Source organism: Pollachius pollachius, assembly GCF_949987615.1.
Source record: "Pollachius pollachius genome assembly, chromosome: 18".
Classification (NCBI taxonomy): Eukaryota; Metazoa; Chordata; class Actinopteri; order Gadiformes; family Gadidae; genus Pollachius; species Pollachius pollachius.
The window spans coordinates 4,323,264-4,349,604 of record NC_136951.1 but is presented as its reverse complement, the minus strand read 5'-3'; the positions used below and the strand labels follow the sequence as shown (position 1 = coordinate 4,349,604).

At 44.6% G+C, this 26,341-nt stretch overlaps 2 protein-coding genes across 4 annotated transcripts; both read left to right on the top strand.

The window, feature by feature from the left end:
• Positions 1–870: 870 nt before the first annotated feature.
• On the top strand, positions 871–12,641 carry LOC307089264 (asparagine--tRNA ligase, cytoplasmic-like). 2 transcript variants are annotated; one of them, XM_079755457.1, is made up of 15 exons: positions 871–1,012; positions 1,532–1,614; positions 3,716–3,781; positions 4,064–4,156; positions 4,426–4,515; positions 5,419–5,497; positions 5,912–5,982; positions 6,350–6,436; positions 6,666–6,887; positions 7,888–8,087; positions 8,358–8,493; positions 9,758–9,871; positions 11,419–11,550; positions 11,857–11,988; positions 12,262–12,641. In XM_079755457.1, the coding sequence occupies exons 1-15, from the start codon at positions 991–993 to the stop codon at positions 12,391–12,393; spliced, it is 1,659 nt and encodes a 552-aa protein (XP_079611583.1). In that variant the 5' UTR covers positions 871–990; the 3' UTR covers positions 12,394–12,641. The 2 variants fall into 2 exon arrangements, with proteins under 2 accessions (XP_079611583.1, XP_079611582.1); XM_079755456.1 differs by having other exon boundaries at positions 871–1,033.
• A 1,729-nt stretch (positions 12,642–14,370) lies between these two features.
• On the top strand, positions 14,371–24,605 carry LOC307089315 (asparagine--tRNA ligase, cytoplasmic-like). Of its 2 annotated transcripts, none has more exons than XM_079755522.1 (15): positions 14,371–14,615; positions 15,234–15,316; positions 16,563–16,628; positions 16,909–17,001; positions 17,271–17,360; positions 18,263–18,341; positions 18,756–18,826; positions 19,229–19,315; positions 19,512–19,733; positions 20,704–20,903; positions 21,174–21,309; positions 22,538–22,651; positions 23,344–23,475; positions 23,782–23,913; positions 24,189–24,605. In XM_079755522.1, exons 1-15 carry the CDS (start codon positions 14,594–14,596, stop codon positions 24,318–24,320), a joined length of 1,659 nt encoding a protein of 552 aa, XP_079611648.1. In that variant the 5' UTR covers positions 14,371–14,593; the 3' UTR covers positions 24,321–24,605. The 2 variants fall into 2 exon arrangements, with proteins under 2 accessions (XP_079611648.1, XP_079611647.1); XM_079755521.1 differs by having other exon boundaries at positions 14,372–14,636.
• Positions 24,606–26,341: the final 1,736 nt, after the last annotated feature.

Sequence of the window (26,341 nt, the reverse complement as noted above, 5' to 3'; positions counted from 1 at the left end):
TCAGGACAACAGCATGTCGGTCTCACCGACATGCGTCTCGTACCTTGACTGCCGTGTGCTCGGCCTTTAATGCCCTCCTGCCGCCGCCTTCCCCCAGGTGATCTCACTCCCCCTGATAGTCTGTGCCTGCTTGATTGCAGGGCGGTTCCAGCCGTGTTGGAAGGGATGTATCTCCCTTGCACTACTTGTCCATGGAGGGGGCGCTGTTCCGTGCGTTGACTGGTTTCCTTCCAGTCCTCCGGCGTGGGGTTGCCACAATATGGAAACACCCTGACTGGCAAGGGCGTAGGAACCGGGGGGACGGAGGGGACGTGTCCCCTCCAATATTGGAGACAGGCGCATCTGTCCCACCTAAAAATTATACCGGGGGAGAAAAATATTTTATTTTATTTTGAAAGCGCAACACAGCGTCTTGTCACCGCTTCTTATTCGAAAAAACTGGATGATTGAGCGTGCAATTAAAGAATTGATTTGATATTTATGAGTTCATTACTGCCATTCAAAATGTGTTTTCCTTTACATTTACAAATGTATCTTTTTAGTAGAATAACATTTTTGTGAATTTTTTCAGTGTAGTTAGTTTATGACATATTTCTGTTCAAACCATTAACGGATCTGTCAGGTTTCCGATGTGTCCCCCCAATGTTAAACTCATTCCTACGCCCCTGCTGACTGGTGTCAGGTTTTTAGAGCATGGATTGATCGGAGATTATTATGAGTTGAGGATAAAATCAAATACATTTGCAGGAAAAAAATATAAAAAACACATCTCGACCAATTTCCATATTAACCATGCTAACCTGCTGTAAGGCACACTCTCTAGCCATGCATCGCTCAGTCCTTCGGGGGCGTGGCCTCTACCTTCCTCTGCGCACCACCGGAAGCTGACGCAAAGTTGCACGCTTTGCCCTGTTCTTGGTCACTGTTTTGTGCTGTTTCGTTCTTCAAACCAAGTTCATCACCCGCGGTAGTGGAAGGACATCTGAAGACATGGCCGAGGAACTCTCGAAAGGTGCGGATAGCCTCTCAGTGGGTAAGGAAGAAGCGAGCATTAAGGGGAGTCGGTCGTACCCCAGCAGAATGGTATTGCATCATGTCAGTTTAGCGGGCTAGCAGTAGCAGAGGATCAACCAAACTCTGCACTGCCGCCCTTCATCAGCCTCAATACTATGTTATATTAAATTGAAAAACAATACTATACTCTACTATACTGTCAAATAGCCGCTAGGGCCACCATACGGTGTGAAATAAAGCAAATGTTGAATATGGAAGTTATACAGAAATTGTATTATTCTAGTCTTTGGTTGTCCATGACAAAAGAACAATAGCAATGTTATTGAACATGAGACTTCCGTGTTTAAACATGAGACATCCGATGATTGTTTCGACTAGTCTGCTAGATCCCATAAAGCCACAGTAGCTTGTTTCTCCAGTTAGTAGGATAGTATAGTTGACCCATCGTTAACACCAAGGACACCCACTGTGATCTATAAAGACGGGAGTGGTTTATCTGTATTTGTGTTGATCACAGGTGAGCTGTACGTCTCCGAAAAACAGGGCAGCGACCAGGACGGAGATGGATCAGAACAGAAGCCCTTCAAAACCCCTCTGAAGGTAGGATCACACCACATCCTCCTCTAACGGTATTTAGAGCTGTGCATCTCCTCCTCTGACGATAGTTAGAGCTGTGCTCCTCCTCCAGTGAAGGCAGGAGTTAGAGCTGTGCACCTCCTCCAGTGAACGCAGGATCTAGAGGCTGCACCTCCTAGGGACTTTCCAGGAGGCTAAGATACTGCACATTCATTGAATTAGGTTTCACTTTCGATCTTTCTCCCCTTAACGGTTCCAAACCCGGTTGCCAAAGTAAGCTAAAATAAAATACGTAATAATTTATTTACGTGAATAATCAGAAATATACACAACATAACACATGGGAATGTCTACGATTTGATTTGGTAAATAATTTCTCTAATCTTACTACTATAATAGAAGGCCTGTCGCACCAGTTAGTAAAGTTGTTCAGTGCACATTTGCCAAGCAGCCTGCAGCTCACACACACACAGCATGCGCAAACGCACACACACTCTGCCAGGTAAGACGTTCTGTCTATAGACTGTAGAAATTGCGATAAAGGAAGTTAAGAGACAATTACTGACTTCGACAAGCAATGGCAGGTCGTTCATTTTGTCATATAAAAACCACAAGACTACACTTTGTTGCTCAAATGTAAAATTACATTTGAGCAGCATAGTTATGTTGTTCAAATGCAACATAACTATGTTACACTTGAGCAACATAGTCATGCCTTCACAAAAAAAATTGTGAAAACGGCTTATAAGTAGAAAATTATTATGCTTGCTTCATAACGTAAGGAGGAAGTTATTATGCTTGCTTCATTGCGTAATGGGTGAGCCAAAATGTTACACGTTGTAACATTATAGGCAAAATGTTATTATGTTAGGCGCTCAGAAATTTGTTACATTATCGACAGGGGTTTCCGCATTATTGCTATGGGTTTAATTACAACAAGAGGTTGAAACTGTAGAATAAAAAATAACAGGGAAGGAAAGTCAAATGGAGAACAAATGGAGAACTCCTTTTTTGCTGTCTAAGCTTTTACTTACCAAGAATTCGGATCGAGTACATCGCAGATACTGTTAAAAGACGATAACAGCACCTCTAGTGAACTCACTGAGCTGTGAACACGGCTAAAGGGCAGGGTGTACTGACTGGCGATAGTTGGAGCTGTGCACCTGCTCCATCAGTGAAGGGAAGAGCTAGAGGCTGCACCTCCTAGGGACTTTCAAGGAGGGTAGGATACTGCACAGTCATTGAATTTGGTTCCCCTTTCAATCTTTCTCCCTTTAATGGTTCCATACCCGGTTGCCAATGTAAGCTAAAATAAAAATACCTAATCATTTATTTACTTGAATAAACACAACATAATACATTGCAATGTCTACTATTTGATTTGTTAAATAATTTCTCTAATATAAATAATGTTACATATTTTAAGTACATAAGCTTCCCCCACATAGCCACAAGGAAGCAGGATCAAACATATAAGCTGTAATTACTATACATAGCCACAAGGGCAGCAGGACCAACATATAAGCTGCAATAACTACTCCAGCCACAGATGGCAGCACCTTTAGACAGGAGAGGAAGCCGGAGCCAATACGTCACATAGGCCACGCCTACTTCACATAGGCCACGCCTACTTGATACAAACGAGGAGCGGGAGTCAGATGAGGTCAGAGACATATGGCAGACCCGTTGAGAGCCCCGGGGAAAGCCCCCCGGGGCTTGAAGATAGCTCTGCGGTATCTCTCTCCACGCGTGTTCAATACAATTCCCTCCTTTTGCTTCATAGTTACATACCGAAATACTTTAACAAATAAAGTGAGTTAAAAGCGACCCGGTTTAGACTACTTTCTTCAAGAACACGACAATAATAACAGGGAAGAAAGGGCAAATGGAGAAGCCCTTTACCAAATCAATCAAAGTCAGTGACATGTTATTGTATCGTTGACTATTCATGTTAATCAATTAGGATAAAATTGCTGTCTAAGCTTTGACTTACCAAGAATTGGGATCGATTACATCGCAGATACTGTTAAAAGACGATAACAGCACCTCCTCTAGTGATCTCACTGAGCTGTGAACACGGCTAAAGGGGAGGGTGTACTGACTGTCTGTCCTCTCTGCTGTCCAGGCGCTGTCCTCGGTGGGGAAGGAGCCGTTTCCCACCCTCTACGTGGACTCTCAGAAGGAGGGAGAGGTATGTCCAACACAGTTACAGAAGCTCTACTATGTTCTATAGGTCTCTCTCTCCCTCTCTCTCTCTCTCTCCTTCTTTTTAGGTCTCCTTTCTGGGGTTTTTTCATACTGTCAGGTATACCATGTCCCGTGAACATACTCAAGGATTTGGACTGTTCGCTAGCCGGGTCCTGCTACAAAACAATCAAAGCATGGTGGTTGTCCTTAGGCGGGTCTTCTCTTCACCACGGTATGATTCAGTCTCATCTCTAGAACCTCACCCTGTGTCTGTGGTTGTCCTCAGCGCTGGGTGGTGATCTCCAAGACCCAGATGAAGAATGTTAAGAAGGCGTTGAACAGAGATCAGTCAAAGTCGGCCTGCAAAGACCAGAAGGAGGTGAGGAGATGTCGAGTTCTGCCTCTGCCACGGCTTCAGGCTGCTAATCAGTCATTATTTCAGAATCCATTAGCCCTTCAGTTTCAGACAATGGAATGGCATGAGCAGACTCACAAAGCTCAGTGGATTCTCCCTTCTTATGTTAGGCTTTTAATGTGGAAATTAGACTTTTATTTTGAAATCATGTGAGACTCTCAAGGTGTAGTAACCTGGGTCTTTTCAGGTGAAGTAAGGTAAGCCTTTTAATGGGAAGTCCATTTGATTTCCAGGCGGAGGACACCGACAGGAGAGAGAAGAACCTGGAGGACGCCAAGAAGATCGTGGTGGAGCAGGATCCCAGTCTTCCGGCGCCCACTACCGTACGTTTATTTATTAGGGTGCAAAGCACAAAGTCTGAATGCAACCTATTGTAATGTTAGTGTTTTTATTAGGGCGCGAAGGCAACCTATTGTGATTGATAGTTTTATTATTATTCTGCCACGTTTGACTTGCACAGCCTAAACCGTTCTCACGCTTTTAGATAAGATAGAACTTTATTTCATTCCATACATGGGAAATTAACTGTCATGCCATGAGGGCATAAATGCACAGGAGCCTCTAGGGCTGCAACTAACGATTATTTTAATAATCGATTAATCGGTCGATTATTTTTTCAATGAATCGGATAAAAAAATAAACATTTGTAATTGCTGCATCTTTATTCAAAAACGGAAAAAGAATAGAGGCACATTGTGGTAGTTCCTAGGATGTGGATTTGCTTTTACAGCTTTATTTGTTGGTAGGTTTTAAGGTAGGCGTGTCTCACAAACTTCGCACCTAAAACCGTTGGGCACTGTATGGAATAACGCTGCCCATAGTCCCCGTAGGACGCTGGTCTTTGCTGCTCGCCAACCAACGACTATTCTAGGCCATGGGTGTGACTGATCAGTATCTTGTTTGCTTCTAGCCAGTCCACAACGTACTGCCATCCACTGGCTGAAACACCACATTGCACCCAACATCAATTCGTTCAGAGATGATGGTGTTGGACGCTTCCTCAGTTAGCACTCTCTCTGGCAGTGAGGATGTCCATTTGGCTGACTGTGACATCCGTTTTGCGGCCGCCAAATGATTATTATTTATTATTAATAATTAGTTAATTCAAGGTATTCCTATTTAACTTTAACTTGGTTGCATTCCGAGCACCAAGAAACTCCAAGCTTCTGGGTGAGTACGGTTTGCAAACCTATAGTCTTTCTTGTTTTTTATTTTATTTTTCTTAGGCCAAGATCCACCAGCTGGAGCCCCTGAGAGGCCAGAGAGTGAAGGTGTTTGGCTGGGTGCACCGGCTCAGGAGGCAGGGTATGTACGGAGAGCTCCCTGTAGACCTCCATGCAGGCCAATTATTCTCCGGTTCTTCTTGTTTACGGAATGTAATAGTGGGTACTATTGTGAAACCTTTAGTCTTTAGAGCGTCATTTTTCAAATGGATATTTTGTTCTGCAAGTAAATATCGTTTAAACTAAAATCAACGCAGTGTGCCTTTTTTATCCAGACCTTCATTAACCTTTTCATTGCAGCATGGTTTGACTTGGCACGTCAGAAGTGAAAAGAACCATTAGACCCCCATGCTAACTGGACACAAAAATGTCCATCCTAGTAGTCTGCATAAGAGGTGGTGTGCCCTCATGGGCCTCCTTGGACCTGCGCTTGGACCTATGTACTGTAAGCATAACGTAAGGAGGAGGGTGATCGTTGTGTTTCGTCTCCTTTCAGGAAAGAACCTGCTGTTCATCGTGCTCAGGGACGGGACTGGCTTCCTGCAGTGTGTCCTCACTGACAAACTGGTCAGTCTGCCACCACACCCTTCCTCCCACCTCATCACTGTAGCAATGCTGAGCACTGCACCCTTACCCCCACCTCATCACTGTAGCAATGCTGAGCACTGCACCCTTACCCCCACCTCATCACTGTAGCAATGCTGAGCACTGCACCCTTACCCCCACCTCATCACTGTAGCAATGCTGAGCACTGCACCCTTACTCCCACCTCATCACTGTAGCAATGCTGAGCCCAACTGGATTGCTACACTTTTCTTTCATCTGGTTATACTTTTTCGTATACTTCTTGTTATACCATAATAATATAGTTGTGTTTGTTGTGTATTGGTGCAATATCATTGTGTGTGTGTGTGTGTGTGTGTGTATGTCTCAGTGTCAGTGCTACAATGCTGTGGTCCTGTCCACTGAGAGCACCGTGGCCCTCTATGGAACCGTCACACCCGTCCCTGAGGGCAAACAGGTGAGCATCTCGCCGGCAAGCAGCATCTGGTTGCCGCGGTGACTGCTCCGTACTTTACTAATGCACGAGGGAAGACCTCTACAACGGCAACGAATGTTTCTAGTACCAATGCCACCACTGTAGTTTGTGCCTGTACGAGGACTATGTAACACCTTCCCTTTATGCTGCTGCCACGCCTGTATGCGGCCCTACTCCAGCAGCACATGAAGCTCTGCCTGTGTTCCCCCAGGCCCCTGGAGGCCACGAGCTGCTGTGTGACTTCTTTGAGCTGATTGGCCTGTCCCCGGCGGGTGGGGCTGACAACCTGGTGAACGAGGAGTCTGACGTGGACGTGCAGCTCAACAACCGGCACATGATGCTGAGGGGGGAGAGCATCTCCAAGATCCTGCGTGTGCGGTCCACCGTCATGCAGTGCTTCAGGGACCACTTCTTCAGCAAGGGCTACTGCGAGGTCAGGGGGGCCACACACAGACGCACTACATGCTATGCATCATTCCTGAACACATGTTTCGTCCTAATCTTTATTTGGCAAATGGTAGCACTTTCGTGTGAATTTGAACCGCTAGCCCTTGCTAACATGATGATCCACAGGTGCCGCCTACCTCAGTAAGGAACTGTTCTGTTAAATGCAGACACAGAAAAATATTAGTCTATTCTGAATTAAGACAGGACGTGATGTGGTCCTAGTTTTTTATATATAATAAAACACAGAATGATACAGAAGTTTCGCTAAAAAAAATTGAGTGGGTGGGAAAAAGTGCCTTTCTTGCATAGCTGTAAAAAGAAAATGGGATATCCAGGTCCCCCGCAAACCTAAAGGAGAGGAAGGATATTGTTTTGAACTGGATAAAGAATAATCACAAATCAAGCAAACTGTCAGTGTGTTTGCATTAAGGCTGTCGCAGTAAGTAACTATAATAATTTATAATGTTGGAACTCTTAAATGTAACGACCACTGGTAATCGGCAGTTTGTTCTGTGTTGCCACAGTGCACGCAACAGTCCCTCGGAGTCCCGTCATGGGGAGTGGGGACCAGGATGAAGGCATAGTTGGATCTAATCGTAACAAATTAGATTTGACCTCATTCACTTTGAAATGTATTGTAATGTGCGGCTGTCCAAAGCAGTTTGTTTTCCGGTGACTATCGGAGATGCAGAGGCTTATACCAGTAACCCAAAGGATCGATTACACAATATATTCATACACCAACCTCTCTCCAGCATTAAATTTGAATCAATTTGCAACGTATTTTTTTCACATGGTTGCTTTATCAACATCTTCTCAATGGGGCAGACTCCGATTATTTTTGCGTGTCCGTTCATGTACATTCGGCGTCGGAATACTGCGCTCTTGTTGACGCCTTAAACTGCCGCAGTTCAACGTGGATCTCTGCAAACGAGGGGCGCACAGAACGGTGCGTTCAGCTTGATGTGTGTCCTCTCTTCCCCCAGATCACCCCCCCCACCCTGGTGCAGACCCAGGTGGAGGGCGGCTCCACCCTCTTCAGCTTCAACTACTTTGGGGAGCAGGCCTACCTGACCCAGTCCTCCCAGCTCTACCTGGAGACCTGCATCCCTGCCCTGGGAGACACCTTCTGCATCTCCCAGTCCTACCGCGCCGAGCAGTCCCGCACCCGTAGGCACCTTGCCGAGTAGGTACCCCCACCCCCCCATACACAGCCTTCAACGTAAGGAGCGAGTGAAGAAAGTAAGCATTAAGTAATGGGGACCTGGATACAGAACAGACCGACAGACTTGTCTAATCTCTGTAGATATTTCTAGCTGTGCAATATTACAAACTATGCAGCGGTACAAAAGGGAAGGTGAATGTACTATGGAAATACTAATACAAAGAAGCCAGTGCGGAGGACATTGTGCTGGTTGGATGCACCGTGTGAAGCAGTGTGTCTGCGTGTCTTTAGGTACACCCACGTGGAGGCCGAGTGCCCCTTCATGGACTTCGACGACCTGCTGTGTCGTCTGGAGGACCTGGTGTGTGGCGTGGTCGACCGCGTCCTCAAGTCCCCGGTGGCCAACCTTCTGTACGACATCAACCCTGTACGCACACACACACACACACACACACACACACACACACACACACACACACACACACACACACACACACACACACACACACACACACACACACACACACACACACACACACACACACACACACACACACACACACACACACACACACACACACAAATCTGAGTAACCGGTTAACAGAACTACGAAAAAAAAATAAACTGTAGCACACTCATAATGTAGCCTGAAGGGCTTCATTATGAAGCTCTTCAGGCTTCGCTTGATTTGACTAATTACTATTAGTCAAATAAATAAGGGAATCAAATCCAATTTGTTCAATTCATTCAGCATTTTAGAAGGAAAAAAACACTCAATCTGTATGCTGAATCGAAATGAGTTGAAACGAAACCATCCTTTTTGACAAGAATATAAATGAACAGTATTGCATAGTTAAGGCACAAAATGAAATTAGATTCACGTAAATTTAAGGCACAAACTGAATAGATTCAAGTAATTGAAGCATAACTGCATAAAGTATAAGTACTGGTGGGCTTGGATATCAACAGAACTCCACTTGCAGCACATGGGCCTGCCTCGCATAACGCATGAAGCGCATATAACAGAACATCAACAAAAATATATTATGTGTAAGACGGAAATACAGTATGTCTAAAACATTTTCAATTAACATAACACATAAGCCCACCGACTGCATCACTCATTCTTGTTCAAAAAAATGAGCATATCTACGTGCTCGGGGGATAGGCGGGTGCGGAGGTGATTTACAATCACGCCTGCCGTGGAAAAGACCCTCCGCTATCACGGAGGTTGCCGGTACAGCCAAGTATTTTTGCATTAAAAAGAGTTTGCATTGCACATTTTTTCACCAATCTGGTCAAAAAATTTCCAGGTTTCTTTTGGTCGCCATTTATTTTAGTGTGCGCGCTGCCTGCAAGTTTAAACTACGTGATGCGCAAAGTCACAAAAATGTATCTAATGTATTGCAATTGTGTTTTTTCTTTCTTTCTACTTTACATATTTTAAATGGCATTAGTATACACGTTTAATGAACAATATGTAATTAATATAGCTAATGAATAATATTTAATTTTAGGCAAAAAATTTAAAAAATCCGCTACAGCCAAAGTCGAATACCCACGTCTTTTCGAATGATCGAATATTCTTATAACCGTGCCCATCCCTAGTGCTGACGAGTGTGGCTGTGTGTGGCTGTGCATGTGAACGAATGGTGTCTGAAGTGCTGACCTGTGTGTTGTCTGTCTCCCAGGACTTCAAGGTTCCCAAGAGGCCCTTCAAGAGGATGCAGTATACTGAGGCCATCGCCTGGCTCAAGGAGCACGACGTCAAGAAGGAAGACGGCTCCTACTACGAGTTTGGAGAGGTATGAGTGTCTATGAGTGTCTAGTGGAGAATCTAAGGAGACAGACAGTTTGGACAGGCGGTACAACATAAGGCCGTGTTCACATCTAGCGTTTTTTTAAATCTGCCAACACTTGTTTTACATTATATTCCTATGGAGGAGAGCGTTTCTGGAAAAAGTCACGGCCGTTTTTTTAAACGCCTCTCCCAGCAGTGTTTTCTGCCATACGGAGCGTTGAAAAAAGTTAAACTTTCAGGAAGAAAGCGGCCGGTCTTTTTGGCAACTGACCAATCACAAGCGGAACATTGACGCTTCGTCACGAAGGAAACTCAACTGTCAAAACAAGAAACAATGGCAGACAAATCACTCGGGAAAGTGCCGGTGGAGCGATTAATAGTTTTAATTACAGAACATGTCGAGATCTACGACATGTCTAATGGGCTCTAGCCTGGAGCGAGTAACGTCGGGTCTAGAATGGGTTCGTTGCTAGGCGAGAAAAAAACGCGCTCGGCGCTTTTAGGGCAAAAAACGCTGCCAGCTGCCATCGATTTTATCATAGAACACTCCCCCTTTTAATTATTTATAATGAGAAAATTATGCAACATTTAGGATTATAAATTCCCATATTCAAACTAGAGCCAACAAATGTTAACAATCTAACATGTCTGACCATAAGGTGACACATAATTATACCGTTCCACTTTTAGTGAAGACAGTATAAAAGGACTAAGAAAAAGACTTCTTACTCCTTCCTACCGGGATCTGACCCCTCCCTGCTCTTTATCGGGGCCATGACTAGGACTTGCTATGCCGCGGTTGTGGTACATCAAATTTTTTTTATCAGATGCCTTACAAAGGAGGTGCCCTCGACACACTTTGGATACCCCAGGAAAAGATTTTATGAAGGACATTCATGGCCTGGTTTTCTGAATGGAAATTCCTAACAGAGAAGTCTTCTCCTGATCAGCCCTCTTCACCTGTCATTTACACATTAACACACACCACTGGTTGATGTGAGGATCAAATCTTACGTCATGCCATATTGGAGTGCAACCTCTGTGACTTCAGTGAGTTCCAGGCATGTGTCCAATAAGCTTTGGCCACAATGCAATCTCCTGGCTGTAGGTCATGGAGTTGTCCTTCCTAGGCGGATGACAAAACTCTATTACCTGTGTTCTGGTGCGCCCCCTCATGGCCAGCAGAGCTAGCGGCGTTACCTGTGTCAGCGGTTGCTTCAGCCCATTTATACTTGGTGCTACCATTCCCCCTTTGACACGTTGTCACTACTTTGTCTCATAATTGCATAGATTAAACTTCAAATATTAAGGCGAGCAAAAACACCAGTATGCGGGGCTAGTCGGACATGCCTGGTCACTTTGCTTGTCCACATGAGGATTCATCTACGTTGCACAAAGCAGATCACATCACACCAGTCTCATCCCGGTTCCCTGAATGATATTTTTTGTAATTGCAAAGGATTTAAATGATAATACGATTTATAATTGTTTTTACCAAGTTGTGAAAACAAACGGTGTTAGTTAAATCCGAGGTCTCTGCCTCTCTCTCAGGACATCCCAGAAGCCCCGGAGAGGCTGATGACCGACGCCATCGGCGAGACCATCCTGCTGTGTCGTTTCCCAGCCGAGATCAAGTCCTTCTACATGATGCGCTGCCCAGAGGACCGCCGCCTCACCGAATCGGTCAGTCCAACAGCCCGCCCAGCTGGCTAGCTGCTGCGAGCTACATCTAGCTACGGCGAGCTACATCTAGCTACAGCAAGCTCCAGCTAGCTAGTCGTGTGACGGAGAGTAGTGTCTAGCTGGCAATTTGATGGTGTTTCACTAACTGCTTTGTGAGAGCCAGAACCCTACCGCTAGCTGGCAGTGTGGCTATGTGTTTAGCTAGCCCTGTGGCCGGATGTCTGACTGTGGCTAGGTTGTGAGCTAGCTGTATGCCATTGGCTAGCTGGCAGTGTGGCTAGCGGTCTGACCGTGGTGTGTTTCCAGGTGGACGTCCTGATGCCGAACGTGGGCGAGATCGTTGGAGGCTCCATGCGTATCTGGGATGCTGAGGAGCTTCTGGAGGGCTACAAGAGAGAGGGCATCGACCCCACGCCCTACTACTGGTACACGGACCAGGTACGGCCCTCCACTGCTACACCTGTGTGGAGATGTGTATAGTAATGTGGGAGATGTGTATATTAATGTGGGAGGTGTGTATAGTAATGTGGGAGACGTGTATAGTAATGTGTAAAATATGTATAGTAATGTGGGAGATGTGTAAGATGTGTATGGTTTTGTGTGAAATTTGTAGTAGTGTGTGTGTCTGAGATGTGTATAGTACTACGTGTGAGGTTTTATATCAATGAGTGGGCTTGAGATGTGTATGTTAATGCGTGTGTGTGCTTCCAGAGGAAGTACGGCTCCTGTCCCCATGGGGGGTACGGCCTGGGTCTGGAGCGGTTCCTCACCTGGCTGCTGAACCGCCACCACATCAGAGATGTGTGCCTGTACCCCCGCTTCATCCAGCGCTGCAGGCCCTGAACACACACACACACACACGCACACAGCAGATACTAATACACGCACACGCACACACACTAACACACACACGCACAGACACTAACACACAAGCCCACGGCAACACACACGCACACAGACACAAACAAACACACATACACACACACATACTCATGGCCCTGCTTTAGCTTAACCAACGCTTCCATAAAAACTGTAATAGCGTTTCTGTGCTGCTTTCCTATTGGGTGGAAAATAAAAATACCCTTACTCTGGATTGGTTTTTTTTCTGCTTTCACAACCACAACTATCAGTATCAACACTCTCAAAGAGACGGTTAATAACAAACTCATATTACAACATGCACATTTTATTGTTAGTTAAGTTAATTTCTTATAGCACTGCTTAAGCCCTTATATATATATATATCTATATCTATAGATATATATATATTATATAATCATTTACACACACATATGGGGTCAGAACAGTCTCATTAATAATGAATGCGCAGAGAAGGATTCACAAATGTATTTTGTGATTTATATATAAATTACTCTGTTCTCACAAATACATTTCAATGCACACACAAACGGATATCGGTATGTATAAATGTAAAATAAATCCATAAACAAAAATAAGTTTCACAAACACATTTCTGATCCACACACAAATATGTCATGTTTTAAATAAATGTAATATAAATCCATAAATATATGAATTAAAAAAAAAATACATTTATATACAAACTTAAACTTGAATTTACAAGACAATTTTTATTCGTGAACTTGTTTGCATTTGTGTGTAAACTGGTCCGTATGTGTTTTTTTGCTAGGCTGCAGCGTTTCAGTTCCCCTTTATTCTTTCCACTGTGTTAAACAGCCTTTACTCATGTGATGCATGTGTTGCATCATATATTGAGATGTTAAAATGTAATACTTTGCTTGCCGAAATAACAATACAATCTATGAGATATTTGAGACTATTAACTCATATTTTGGATTCATGTTTTTTGTAAACGGAAACATATTTGTAAATATGGAAACACTGACCCTGACTGTTGTCAGGTTTTTAGTGCATGGATTGATCGGAGATTATTATGAGTTGATGATAAAATCAAATTCATTAGCAGGAACAAAATATAAAAAACACATCTCGACCAATTTTCATATTAACCATGCTAACCTGCAGTAAGGAACACTCTCTAGGGTTTGATTTAGTGATTCGTTTCCGCGATTCAGTTCGCCAAGAGGAGTCGTAAAAATAATACCAGGGTGAGAAAAATATTTTATTTTATTTTGAAAGCGCAACACAGCGTCTTGTCACCGCAACTAAAGAATTGATTTGATATTAATCAGTTCATTACTGCCATTCAAAATGTGTTTTCCTTCACATGTACAAATGTATCTTTTTATTAGTATAAAATATATTTGTGAATTTTTTCAGTGTCCCCCCCCAATGTTAACTCATTCCTATGCCCCTGGTTTCTGGTATAAAGGCTGGGACGAATTTCAAATGATAAATGTGTACACTTTATGTTGAAAGTATACTGTCCCGATTCCCATTGAAAAGCACTTCGCGGCGACTAGTCTTCACAACGGGAACTGGTTGGTTGTGAAAAATGTGGTATAATGACTGGGACGAATTTCGAATTATAAATATGTACAATGTAACCTTTATATACGTCCTTGCAACAGATGGCCAATGGGAATAATAGATAGCTGGCTGACTAAACCCATTTGTTTTTTCCCCATTAAACCGGTTGATTTCTGTCTCTCATTGACTAAAATTCAACGAGAGCGTCCTATACTCAGTCCTGGAACAGCATACGATTGGCTGGCTCTCGTGAGTCGTGACGTCTCTCAGTCGGTCCCTCCTCACCACTCACACAGTGAGTGAACGAACTGTCAGCGAGTCAGCGACTAGTGGGTCTGGGAGGAGTCGAGTCTGAGAACGAACGAGGCGATCGAGACGAACGAGAGAGAGGAACCAGTTCGGTTCGTTCGTCTTAAAGATTCGTTCATTCGAACTGATTCGTTCGCGACCGAGCCAACTCGACTCTAGCAATGCATCGCTCAGTCCTTCGGGCTCGTGGCCTCTACCTTCCTCTGCGCACCACCGGAAGCTGACGCAAAGTTGCACGCTTTGCCCTGTTCTTGGTCGCTGTCTTGTGCTGTTTCGTTCTTCAAACCAAGTTCATCACGGTAGTGGAAGGACATCTGAAGACATGGCCGAGGAACTCTCGAAAGGTGCGGATAGCCTCTCAGTGGGTAAGGAAGAAGCGAGCATTAAGGGGAGTCGGCCGTACCCCAGCAGAATGGTATTGCATCATGTCAGGTTAGCGGGCTAGCAGTAGCAGAGGATCAACCAAACTCTGCACTGCCGCCCTTCATCAGCCCCAATACTATGTTAGATTGAATTGAATAACAATACTATACTCTGTTGAATAGAATAACCGAACATTTCAGTAATAATTGCTGTGGCTGGTTGCTGTGTCTATATTCAGTCAGATTGGTCACAATTTACATTTAGGCTATAGTAGGGAGCTGTCAAATAGCTGCTAGGGCAACCATACGGTGTGAAATAAAGCAAATGTTGAATATGGAAGTTATACAGAAATTGTATTCTTCTAGTCTTTGGTTGTCCATGACAAAGGAACATTAGCAATGTTATTGAACATGAGACATCCGTGATTAAACATGAGACATCCGATGATTGTTTCGACTAGTCTGCTAGATCCCATAAAGCCACAGTAGCTTGTTTCTCCAGTTAGTAGGATATTATAGTCGACCCATCGTTAACCCCAAGGACACCCACTGGGATCTATAAAGACGTGAGTGGTTTATTTGTATTTGTCTTGATCCCAGGTGAGCTGTACGTCTCCGACAAACAGGGCAGTGACCAGGACGGAGATGGATCAGAACAGAAGCCCTTCAAAACCCCTCTGAAGGTAGGATCACACCACTTCCTCCTCTAACGGTAGTTAGAGCTGTGCATCTCCTCCTCTGACGATAGTTAGAGCTGTGCACCTCCTCCAGTGAAGGCAGGAGTTAGAGCTGTGCTCCTCCTCCAGTGAAGGCAGGAGTTAGAGCTGTGCACCTCCTCCAGTGAAGGCAGAAGCTAAAGGCTGCACCTCCTAGGGACTTTCCAGGAGGCTAAGATACTGCACAGTCATTGAATTAGGTTTCCCTTTCGATCTTTCTCCCCTTAACGGTTCCATACCCGGTTGCCAAAGTAAGCTAAAATAAAATACGTAATAATTTATTTACGTGAATAATCAAAAATATACACAACATAACACATGGGAATGTCTATGATTCGATTTGGTAAATAATTTCTCTAATCTTAGTACTATAATAGAAGGCCTGTCACACCAGTTACTAAAGTTGTTCAGTGCACATGTGCCAAGCAGCCTGCAGCTCTCACACACACAGCATGCGCAAACGCACACACACTCTGCCAGGTAAGACGTTCTGCTTATAGACTGTAGAAATTGCGATAAAAGAAGTTAAGAGACAATTACTCACTTCGACAAGCAACGGCAGGTCGTTCATTTTGTCATATAAAAACCACAAGACTACACTTTGTTGCTCAAATGTAAAATTACATTTGAGCAGCATAGTTATGTTGTTCATATGCAACATAACTATGTTACACTTGAGCAACATAGTCAGTCATGCTTTCACAAAAAAAATTGTGAAAACGGCTTATAAGTAGAAAATTATTATGCTTGCTTCATAACGTAAGGAGGAAGTTATTATGCTTGCTTCATAACCTAAGGAGGAAGTTATTATGCTTGCTTTATAACGTAAGGAGGATTATTATGTTTGCTTCATTGGGTTCAGTAATGGGTGAGCCAAAATGTTATACGTTGTAACATTATAGGCAAAATGTTGGTATATTAGGTGCTCAGAAATGTGTACATTATCGACTGGGGTTTCCGCATTATTGCTATGGGTTTAATTACAACTAGAGGTTGAAACTGTAGAATAAAAAATAACAGGGAAGGAAAGTCAAATGGAGAACAAATGGAGAACTCCTTTTTTGCTGTCTAAGCTTTTACTTAAGAATTGGGATCGATTACATCGCAGATACTGTTAAAAGACGATAACAGCACCTCCTCTAGTGAACCCACTGAGCTGTGAACACGGCTAAAGGGGAGGGTGTACTGACTGTCTGTCCTCTCTGCTGTCCAGGCGCTGTCCTCGGTGGGGAAGGAGCCGTTTCCCACCCTCTACGTGGACTCTCAGAAGGAGGGAGAGGTATGTCCAACACAGTTACAGAAGCTCTACTATGTTCTATAGGTCTCTCTCTCTCTCCCTCTCTCTCTCCTTCTTTTTAGGTCTTCTTTCTGGGTTTTTTTCATACTGTCAGGTATACCATGTCCCGTGAACATACTCAAGGATTTGGACTGTTCGCTAGCCGGGTCGTGCTACAAAACAATCAAAGCATGGTGGTTGTCCTTAGGCGGGTCTTCTCTTCACCACGGTATGATTCAGTCTCATCTCTAGAACCTCACCCTGTGTCTGTGGTTGTCCTCAGCGCTGGGTGGTGATCTCCAAGACCCAGATGAAGAATGCTAAGAAGGCGTTGAACAGAGATCAGTCAAAGTCGGCCTGCAAAGACCAGAAGGAGGTGAGGAGATGTCGAGTTCTGCCTCTGCCACGGCTTCAGGCTGCTAATCAGTCATTATTTCAGAAGCCATTAGCCCTTCAGTTTCAGACAATGGAATGGCATGAGCAGACTCACAAAGCTCAGTGGATTCTCCCTTCTTATGTTAGGCTTTTAATGTGGAAATTAGACTTTTATTGTGAAATCATGTGAAACTCTCAAGGTGTAGTAACCTGGGTCTTTTCAGGTGAAGTAAGGTAAGCCTTTTAATGGGAAGTCCATGTGATTTCCAGGCGGAGGACACCGACAGGAGAGAGAAGAACCTGGAGGACGCCAAGAAGATCGTGGTGGAGCAGGATCCCAGTCTTCCGGCGCCCACTACCGTACGTTTATTTATTAGGGTGCAAAGCACAAAGTCTGAATGCAACCTATTGTAATGTTAGTGTTTTATTAGGGCGCGAAGGCAACCTATTGTGATTGATAGTTTTATTATTATTCTGCCACGTTTGACTTGCACAGCCTAAACCGTTCTCACGCTTTTAGATAAGATAGAACTTTATTTCATTCCATACATGGGAAATTAACTGTCATGCCATGAGGGCATAAATGCACAGGAGCCTCTAGGGCTGCAACTAACGATTATTTTAATAATCGATTAATCGGTCGATTATTTTTTCAATGAATCGGATAAAAAAAGAAACATTTGTATATGCCGCATCTTTATTCAAAAACGGAAAAAGAATAGAGGCACATTGTGGTAGTTCCTAGGATGTGGATTTGCTTTTACAGCTTTATTTGTTGGTAGGTTTTAAGGTAGGCGTGTCTCACAAACTTTGCACCTAAAACCGTTGGGCACTGTATGGAATAACGCTGCCCATAGTCCCCGTAGGACGCTGGTCTTTGCTGCTCGCCAACCAACGACTATTCTAGGCCATGGGTGTGACTGATCAGTATCTTGTTTGCTTCTAGCCAGTCCACAACGTACTGCCATCCACTGGCTGAAACACCACATTGCACCCAACATCAATTCGTTCAGAGATGATGGTGTTGGACGCTTCCTCAGTTAGCGCTCTCTCTGGCAGTCAGGATGTCCCTTTGGCTGACTGTGACATCCGTTTTGCGGCCGCCAAATGATTATTATTTATTATTAATAATTAGTTAATTCAAGGTATTCCTATTTAACTTTAACTTGGTTGCATTCCGAGCACCAAGAAACTCCAAGCTTCTGGGTGAGTACGGTTTGCAAACCTATAGTCTTTCTTGTTTTTTATTTTATTTTTCTTAGGCCAAGATCCACCAGCTGGAGCCCCTGAGAGGCCAGAGAGTGAAGGTGTTTGGCTGGGTGCACCGGCTCAGGAGGCAGGGTATGTACGGAGAGCTCCCTGTAGACCTCCATGCAGGCCAATTATTCTCCGGTTCTTCTTGTTTACGGAATGTAATAGTGGGTACTATTGTGAAACCTTTAGTCTTTAGAGCGTCATTTTTCAAATGGATATTTTGTTCTGCAAGTAAATATCGTTTAAACTAAAATCAACGCAGTGTGCCTTTTTTATCCAGACCTTCATTAACCTTTTCATTGCAGCATGGTTTGACTTGGCACGTCAGAAGTGAAAAGAACCATTAGACCCCCATGCTAACTGGACACAAAAATGTCCATCCTAGTAGTCTGCATAAGAGGTGGTGTGCCCTCATGGGCCTCCTTGGACCTGCGCTTGGACCTATGTACTGTAAGCATAACGTAAGGAGGAGGGTGATCGTTGTGTTTCGTCTCCTTTCAGGAAAGAACCTGCTGTTCATCGTGCTCAGGGACGGGACTGGCTTCCTGCAGTGTGTCCTCACTGACAAACTGGTCAGTCTGCCACCACACCCTTCCTCCCACCTCATCACTGTAGCAATGCTGAGCACTGCACCCTTACCCCCACCTCATCACTGTAGCAATGCTGAGCACTGCACCCTTACCCCCACCTCATCACTGTAGCAATGCTGAGCACTGCACCCTTACCCCCACCTCATCACTGTAGCAATGCTGAGCACTGCACCCTTACCCCCACCTCATCACTGTAGCAATGCTGAGCACTGCACCCTTACTCCCACCTCATCACTGTAGCAATGCTGAGCACAACTGGATTGCTACACTTTTCTTTCATCTGGTTATACTTTTTCGTATACTTCTTGTTATACCATAATAATATAGTTGTGTTTGTTGTGTATTGGTGCAATATCATTGTGTGTGTGTGTGTGTATGTCTCAGTGTCAGTGCTACAATGCTGTGGTCCTGTCCACTGAGAGCACCGTGGCCCTCTATGGAACCGTCACACCCGTCCCCGAGGGCAAACAGGTGAGCATCTCGCCGGCAAGCAGCATCCGGTTGCCGCGGTGACTGCTCCGTACTTTACGACTGTTTCTAGTACCAATGCCACCACTGTAGTTTGTGCCTGTACGAGGACTATGTAACACCTTCCCTTTATGCTGCTGCCACGCCTGTATGCGGCCCTACTCCAGCAGCACATGAAGCTCTGCCTGTGTTCCCCCAGGCCCCTGGAGGCCACGAGCTGCTGTGTGACTTCTTTGAGCTGATTGGCCTGTCCCCGGCGGGTGGGGCTGACAACCTGGTGAACGAGGAGTCTGACGTGGACGTGCAGCTCAACAACCGGCACATGATGCTGAGGGGGGAGAGCATCTCCAAGATCCTGCGTGTGCGGTCCACCGTCATGCAGTGCTTCAGGGACCACTTCTTCAGCAAGGGCTACTGCGAGGTCAGGGGGGCCACACACAGACGCACTACATGCTATGCATCATTCCTGAACACATGTTTCGTCCTAATCTTTATTTGGCAAATGGTAGCACTTTCGTGTGAATTTGAACCGCTAGCCCTTGCTAACATGATGATCCACAGGTGCCGCCTACCTCAGTAAGGAACTGTTCTGTTAAATGCAGACACAGAAAAATATTAGTCTATTCTGAATTAAGACAGGACGTGATGTGGTCCTAGTTTTTTATATATAATAAAACACAGAATGATACAGAAGTTTCGCTAAAAAAAATTGAGTGGGTGGGAAAAAGTGCCTTTCTTGCATAGCTGTAAAAAGAAAATGGGATATCCAGGTCCCCCGCAAACCTAAAGGAGAGGAAGGATATTGTTTTGAACTGGATAAAGAATAATCACAAATCAAGCAAACTGTCAGTGTGTTTGCATTAAGGCTGTCGCAGTAAGTAACTATAATAATTTATAATGTTGGAACTCTTAAATGTAACGACCACTGGTAATCGGCAGTTTGTTCTGTGTTGCCACAGTGCACGCCACAGTCCCTCGGAGTCCCGTCATGGGGAGTGGGGACCAGGATGAAGGCATAGTTGGATCTAATCGTAACAAATTAGATTTGACCTCATTCACTTTGAAATGTATTGTAATGTGCGGCTGTCCAAAGCAGTTTGTTTTCCGGTGACTATCGGAGATGCAGAGGCTTATACCAGTAACCCAAAGGATCGATTACACAATATATTCATACACCAACCTCTCTCCAGCATTAAATTTGAATGAATTTGCAACGTATTTTTTTCACATGGTTGCAATTATGCAATTATCAACATCTTCTCAATGGGGCAGACTCCGATTATTTTTGCGCGTCCTTTCATGTACATTCGGCGATGGAATACTGCGCTCTTGTTGACGCGGGGCGCACAGAACGGTGCGTTCAGCTTGATGTGTGTCCTCTCTTCCCCCAGATCACCCCCCCCACCCTGGTGCAGACCCAGGTGGAGGGCGGCTCCACCCTCTTCAGCTTCAACTACTTTGGGGAGCAGGCCTACCTGACCCAGTCCTCCCAGCTCTACCTGGAGACCTGCATCCCTGCCCTGGGAGACACCTTCTGCATCTCCCAGTCCTACCGCGCCGAGCAGTCCCGCACCCGTAGGCACCTTGCCGAGTAGGTACCCCCACCCCCCCATACACAGCCTTCAACGTAAGGAGCGAGTGAAGAAAGTAAGCATTAAGTAATGGGGACCTGGATACAGAACAGACCGACAGACTTGTCTAATCTCTGTAGATATTTCTAGCTGTGCAATATTACAAACTATGCAGCGGTACAAAAGGGAAGGTGAATGTACTATGGAAATACTAATACAAAGAAGCCAGTGCGGAGGACATTGTGCTGGTTGGATGCACCGTGTGAAGCAGTGTGTCTGCGTGTCTTTAGGTACACCCACGTGGAGGCCGAGTGCCCCTTCATGGACTTCGACGACCTGCTGTGTCGTCTGGAGGACCTGGTGTGTGGCGTGGTCGACCGCGTCCTCAAGTCCCCGGTGGCCAACCTGCTGTACGACATCAACCCTGTACGCACACACACACACACACACACACACACACACACACACACACACACACACACACACACACACACACACACACACACACACACACACACACACACACACACACACACACACACACACACACACACACAAATCTGAGTAACCGGTTAACAGAACTACGAAAAAAAAAAAAACTGTAGCACACTCATAATGTAGCCTGAAGGGCTTCATTATGAAGCTCTTCAGGCTTCGCTTTATTTGACTAATTACTATTAGTCAAATAAATAAGGAAATCAAATCCAATTTGTTCAATTTATTGAGCATTTTAGAAGGAAAAAAAAACTCAATCTGTCTGCTGAATCGAAATGAGTTGAAACAAAACCATCCTTTTTGACAAGAATATAAATGAACAGTATTGCATAGTTAAGGCACAAAATGAAATTAGATTCACGTAAATTTAAGGCACAAACTGAATAGATTCAAGTAACTGAAGCATAACTGCATAAAGTATAAGTACTGGTGGGCTTGGATATCAACAGAACTCCACTTGCAGCACATGGGCCTGCCTCGCATGAAGCGCATATAACAGAACATCAACAAAAATATATTATGTGTAAGACGGAAATACAGTATGTCTAAAACATTTCCAATTAACATAACACATAAGCCCACCTACTGCATCACTCATTCTTGTTCAAAAAAATGAGCATATCTACGTGCTCGGGGCATAGGCGGGTGCGGAGGTGATTTACAATCACGCCTGCCGTGGAAAAGACCCTCCGCTAGAACGGAGGTTGCCGGTACAGCCAAGTATTTTTGCATTAAAAAGAGTTTGCATTGCACATTTTTTCACCAATCTGGTCAAAATATTTCCAGGCTTCTTTTGGTCGCCATTTATTTTAGTGTGTGCGCTGCCTGCAAGTTTAAACTACGTGATGCGCAAAGGTACAAAAATGTATCTAATGTATTGCAATTGTGTTTTTTCTTTCTTTCTACTTTACATATTTTAAATGGCATTAGTATACATGTTTAATGAACAATATGTAATTAATATAGCTAATGAATAATATTTAACTTTAGGCAAAAAATTTAAAAAATCCGCTACAGCCAAAGTCGAATACCCACGTCATTTCAAATGATCAAATATTCTTATAACCGTGCCCATCCCTAGTGCTGACGAGAGGAGGGTGCGTGGCTGTGCATGTGAACGAGTGGTGTCTGAAGTGCTGACCTGTGTGTTGTCTCCCAGGACTTCAAGGTTCCCAAGAGGCCCTTCAAGAGGATGCAGTATACTGAGGCCATTGCCTGGCTCAAGGAGCACGACGTCAAGAAGGAAGACGGCTCCTACTACGAGTTTGGAGAGGTATGAGTGTCTATGAGTGTCTAGTGGAGAATCTAAGGAGACAGACAGTTTCGACAGGCAGTACAACATAAGGCCGTGTTCACATCTAGCGTTTTTTTAAAATCTTTATATAACACTTGTTTTACATTATATTCCTATGGAGGAGAGCGTTTCTGGAAAAAGTCACGGCCGTTTTTTTAAACGCCTCTCCCAGCGTTGTTTTCTGCCATACGGAGCGTTGAAAAAAGTTCAACTTTCAGGAAGAAAACGGCCGGTCTATTTGGCAACTGACCAATCACAAGCGGAACATTGACGCTTCGTCACGAAGGAAACTCAACTGTCAGAACAAGAAACAATGGCAGACAAATCACTCGGAAAAGTGCTGGTGGAGCGATTAATAGTTTTAATTACAGAACATGTCGAGATCTACGACATGTCTAATGGGCTCTAGCCTGGAGCGAGTAACGTCGGGTCTAGAATGGGTTCGTTGCTAGGCGATTAAAAAAAACTCTTTGGTCACTTTGCTTGTCCACATGAGGTTTCATCTACGTTGCACAAAGCAGATCACATCACACCAGTCTCATCCCGGTTCCCTGAATGATATTTTTTGTAATTGCAAAGGATTTAAATGATAATACGATTTATAATTGTTTTTACCAAGTTGTGAAAACAAACGGTGTTAGTTAAATCCAAGGTCTCTGCCTCTCTCTCAGGACATCCCAGAAGCCCCGGAGAGGCTGATGACCGACGCCATCGGCGAGACCATCCTGCTGTGTCGTTTCCCAGCCGAGATCAAGTCCTTCTACATGATGCGCTGCCCAGAGGACCGCCGCCTCACCGAATCGGTCAGTCCAACAGCCCGCCCAGCTGGCTAGCTGCTGCGAGCTACATCTAGCTACGGCGAGCTACATCTAGCTACAGCAAGCTCCAGCTAGCTAGTCGTGTGATGGAGAGTAGTGTCTAGCTGACAATTTGATGGTGTTTCACTAACTGCTTTGTGAGAGCCAGAACCCTACCGCTAGCTGGCAGTGTGGCTATGTGTTTAGCTAGCCCTGTGGCCGGATGTCTGACTGTGGCTAGGTTGTGAGCTAGCTGTATGCCATTGGCTAGCTGGCAGTGTGGCTAGCGGTTTGACCGTGGTGTGTTTCCAGGTGGACGTCCTGATGCCGAACGTGGGCGAGATCGTTGGAGGCTCCATGCGTATCTGGGATGCTGAGGAGCTTCTGGAGGGCTACAAGAGAGAGGGCATCGACCCCACGCCCTACTACTGGTACACGGACCAGGTACGGCCCTCTACTGCTACACCTGTGTGGAGATGTGTATAGTAATGTGGGAGATGTGTATATTAATGTGGGAGGTGTGTATAGTAATGTGGGAGACGTGTATAGTAATGTGTAAAATATGTATAGTAATGTGGGAGATGTGTAAGATGTGTATGGTTTTGTGTGAAATTTGTATAGTAGTGTGTGTGTCTGAGATGTGTATAGTACTGCGTGTGAGGTTTTATGTCAATGAGTGGGCTTGAGATGTGTATGTTAATGCGTGTGTGTGCTTCCAGAGGAAGTACGGCTCCTGTCCCCATGGGGGGTACGGCCTGGGTCTGGAGCGGTTCCTCACCTGGCTGCTGAACCGCCACCACATCAGAGATGTGTGCCTGTACCCCCGCTTCATCCAGCGCTGCAGGCCCTGAACACACACACACACACGCACACAGCAGATACTAATACACGCACACGCACACGCACAAACACTAACACACACACGCACAGACAGTAACACACACACGCACAGACACTAACACACAAGCCCACGGCAACACACACGCACACATACACACAGACACAAACAAACACACACACACACACACATACTCATGGCCCTTCTTTAGCTTAACCAACGCTTCCATAAAAACTGTAATAGCGTTTCTGTGCTGCTTTCCTATTGGGTGGAAAATAAAAATACCCTTACTCTGGAATGGTTTTTTTCTGCTTTCACAACCACAACTATCAGCATCAACACTCTCAAAGAGACGGTTAATAACAAACTCATATTACAACATGCACATTTTATTGTTAGTTAAGTTCATTTCTAATAGCACTGCTTAAACCCTTATGTATATATGCAGTGGGGAAAAAAAGTATTTAGTCAGCCACCAATTGTGCAAGTTCTCCCACTTAAAAAGATGAGAGAGGCCTGTAATTTTCATCATAGGTATACCTCAGCTATGAGAGACAAAATGAAAAAAAAAAATCTAGAAAATCACATTGTCTGATTTGTAAAGAATTTTTTTGCAAATTATGGTGGAAAATAAGTATTTGGTCAATAACAAAAGGTCATCTCAATACTTTGTTACATGCCCTTTGTTGGCAATGACAGAGGTCAAACGTTTTATGTAAGTCTTTACAAGGTTTTCACACACTGCTGCTGGTATTTTGGCCCATTCCTCCATGCAGATCTCCTCCAGAGCAGTGATGTTTTTGGGCCTTCGCTGGGCAACACAGACTTTCAACTCCCTCCAAAGATTTTCTATGGGGTTGAGATCTGGAGACTTGCTAGGCCACTCCAGGACCTTGAAATGCTTCTTACGAAGCCACTCCTTCGTTGCCCGGGCGGTGTGTTTGGGGTCATTGTCATGCTGAAAGACCCAGCCACGTTTCATCTTCAGTGCCCTTGCTGATGGAAGGAGGTTTTCACTCAAAAATCTCACGATACATGGCCCCATTCATTCTTTCCGTCACACGGATCAGACGTCCTGGTCCCTTGGCAGAAAAACAGCCCCAAAGCATGATGTTTCCACCCCCATTCTTCACTGTCGGTATGGTGTTCTTTGGATGCAACTCAGCATTCTTTCTCCTCCAAACACGACGAGTTGAGTTTTTACCAAAAAGTTATATTTTGGTTTCATCTGACCATATGACATTCTCCCAATCCTGTTCTGGATCATCCAAATGCTCTCTAGCAAACTTCAAACGGGCCCGGACATGCACTGGCTTTAGCAGGGGACACGTCTTGCACTGCAGGATTTGAGTCCCTGGCGGCGTAGTGTGTTAGTGATGGTAGCCTTTGTTACTTTGGTCCCAGCTCTCTGGAGGTCATTTACTAGGTCCCCCCGTGTGGTTCTGGGATTTTTGTTCACCGTTCTTGTGATCATTTTGACCCCACAGGGTGAGATCTTGCGTGGAGCCCCAGATCGAGGGACATTATCAGTGGTCTTGTATGTATTCCATTTCCTAATAATTGCTCCCACAGTTGATTTCTTCACACCAAGCTGCTTACCTATTGCATATTCAGACTTCCCAGCCTGGTGCAGGTCTACAATTGTGTTTCTGGTGTCCTTTGACAGCTCTCTGGTCTTGGCCATAGTGGAGTTTGGAGTGTGACTGTTTGAGGTTGTGGACAGCAGTCTTTTATACTGATAAGGAGTTCAAACAGGTGCCATTAATACAGGTATCGAGTGGAGGACAGAGGAGCCTCTTAAAGAAGAAGTTACAGGTCTGTGACAGCCAGAAATCTTGCTGGTTTGTAGGAGACCAAATACTTATTTTCCACCATAATTTGCAAATAAATTCTTAAAAGATCAGACAATGTGATTTTCTGGATTTTTTTTTTTCATTTTGTCTCTCATAGCTGAGGTTTACCTATGATGAAAATTACAGGCCTCTCTCGTCTTTTTAAGTGGGAGAACTTGCACAATTGGTGGCTGACTAAATA

What these genes read in the sequence shown, in the direction of transcription:
- LOC307089315 (XM_079755521.1), top strand. Translation starts at nt 14,594, where the DNA reads ATGGCCGAGGAACTCTCGAAAGGTGCGGATAGCCTCTCAGTGG. An exon ending in GTCTTCCGGCGCCCACTACC is followed by an intron (nt 17,361 to 18,262) that starts GTACGTTTATTT and finishes TATTTTTCTTAG; the next exon opens with GCCAAGATCCACCAGCTGGA. An exon ending in TCAGCAAGGGCTACTGCGAG is followed by an intron (nt 19,734 to 20,703) that starts GTCAGGGGGGCC and finishes CTCTTCCCCCAG; the next exon opens with ATCACCCCCCCCACCCTGGT.
- LOC307089264 (XM_079755456.1), top strand. Translation starts at nt 991, where the DNA reads ATGGCCGAGGAACTCTCGAAAGGTGCGGATAGCCTCTCAGTGG. An exon ending in CCTTCAAAACCCCTCTGAAG is followed by an intron (nt 1,615 to 3,715) that starts GTAGGATCACAC and finishes TCTGCTGTCCAG; the next exon opens with GCGCTGTCCTCGGTGGGGAA. An exon ending in TCAGCAAGGGCTACTGCGAG is followed by an intron (nt 6,888 to 7,887) that starts GTCAGGGGGGCC and finishes CTCTTCCCCCAG; the next exon opens with ATCACCCCCCCCACCCTGGT.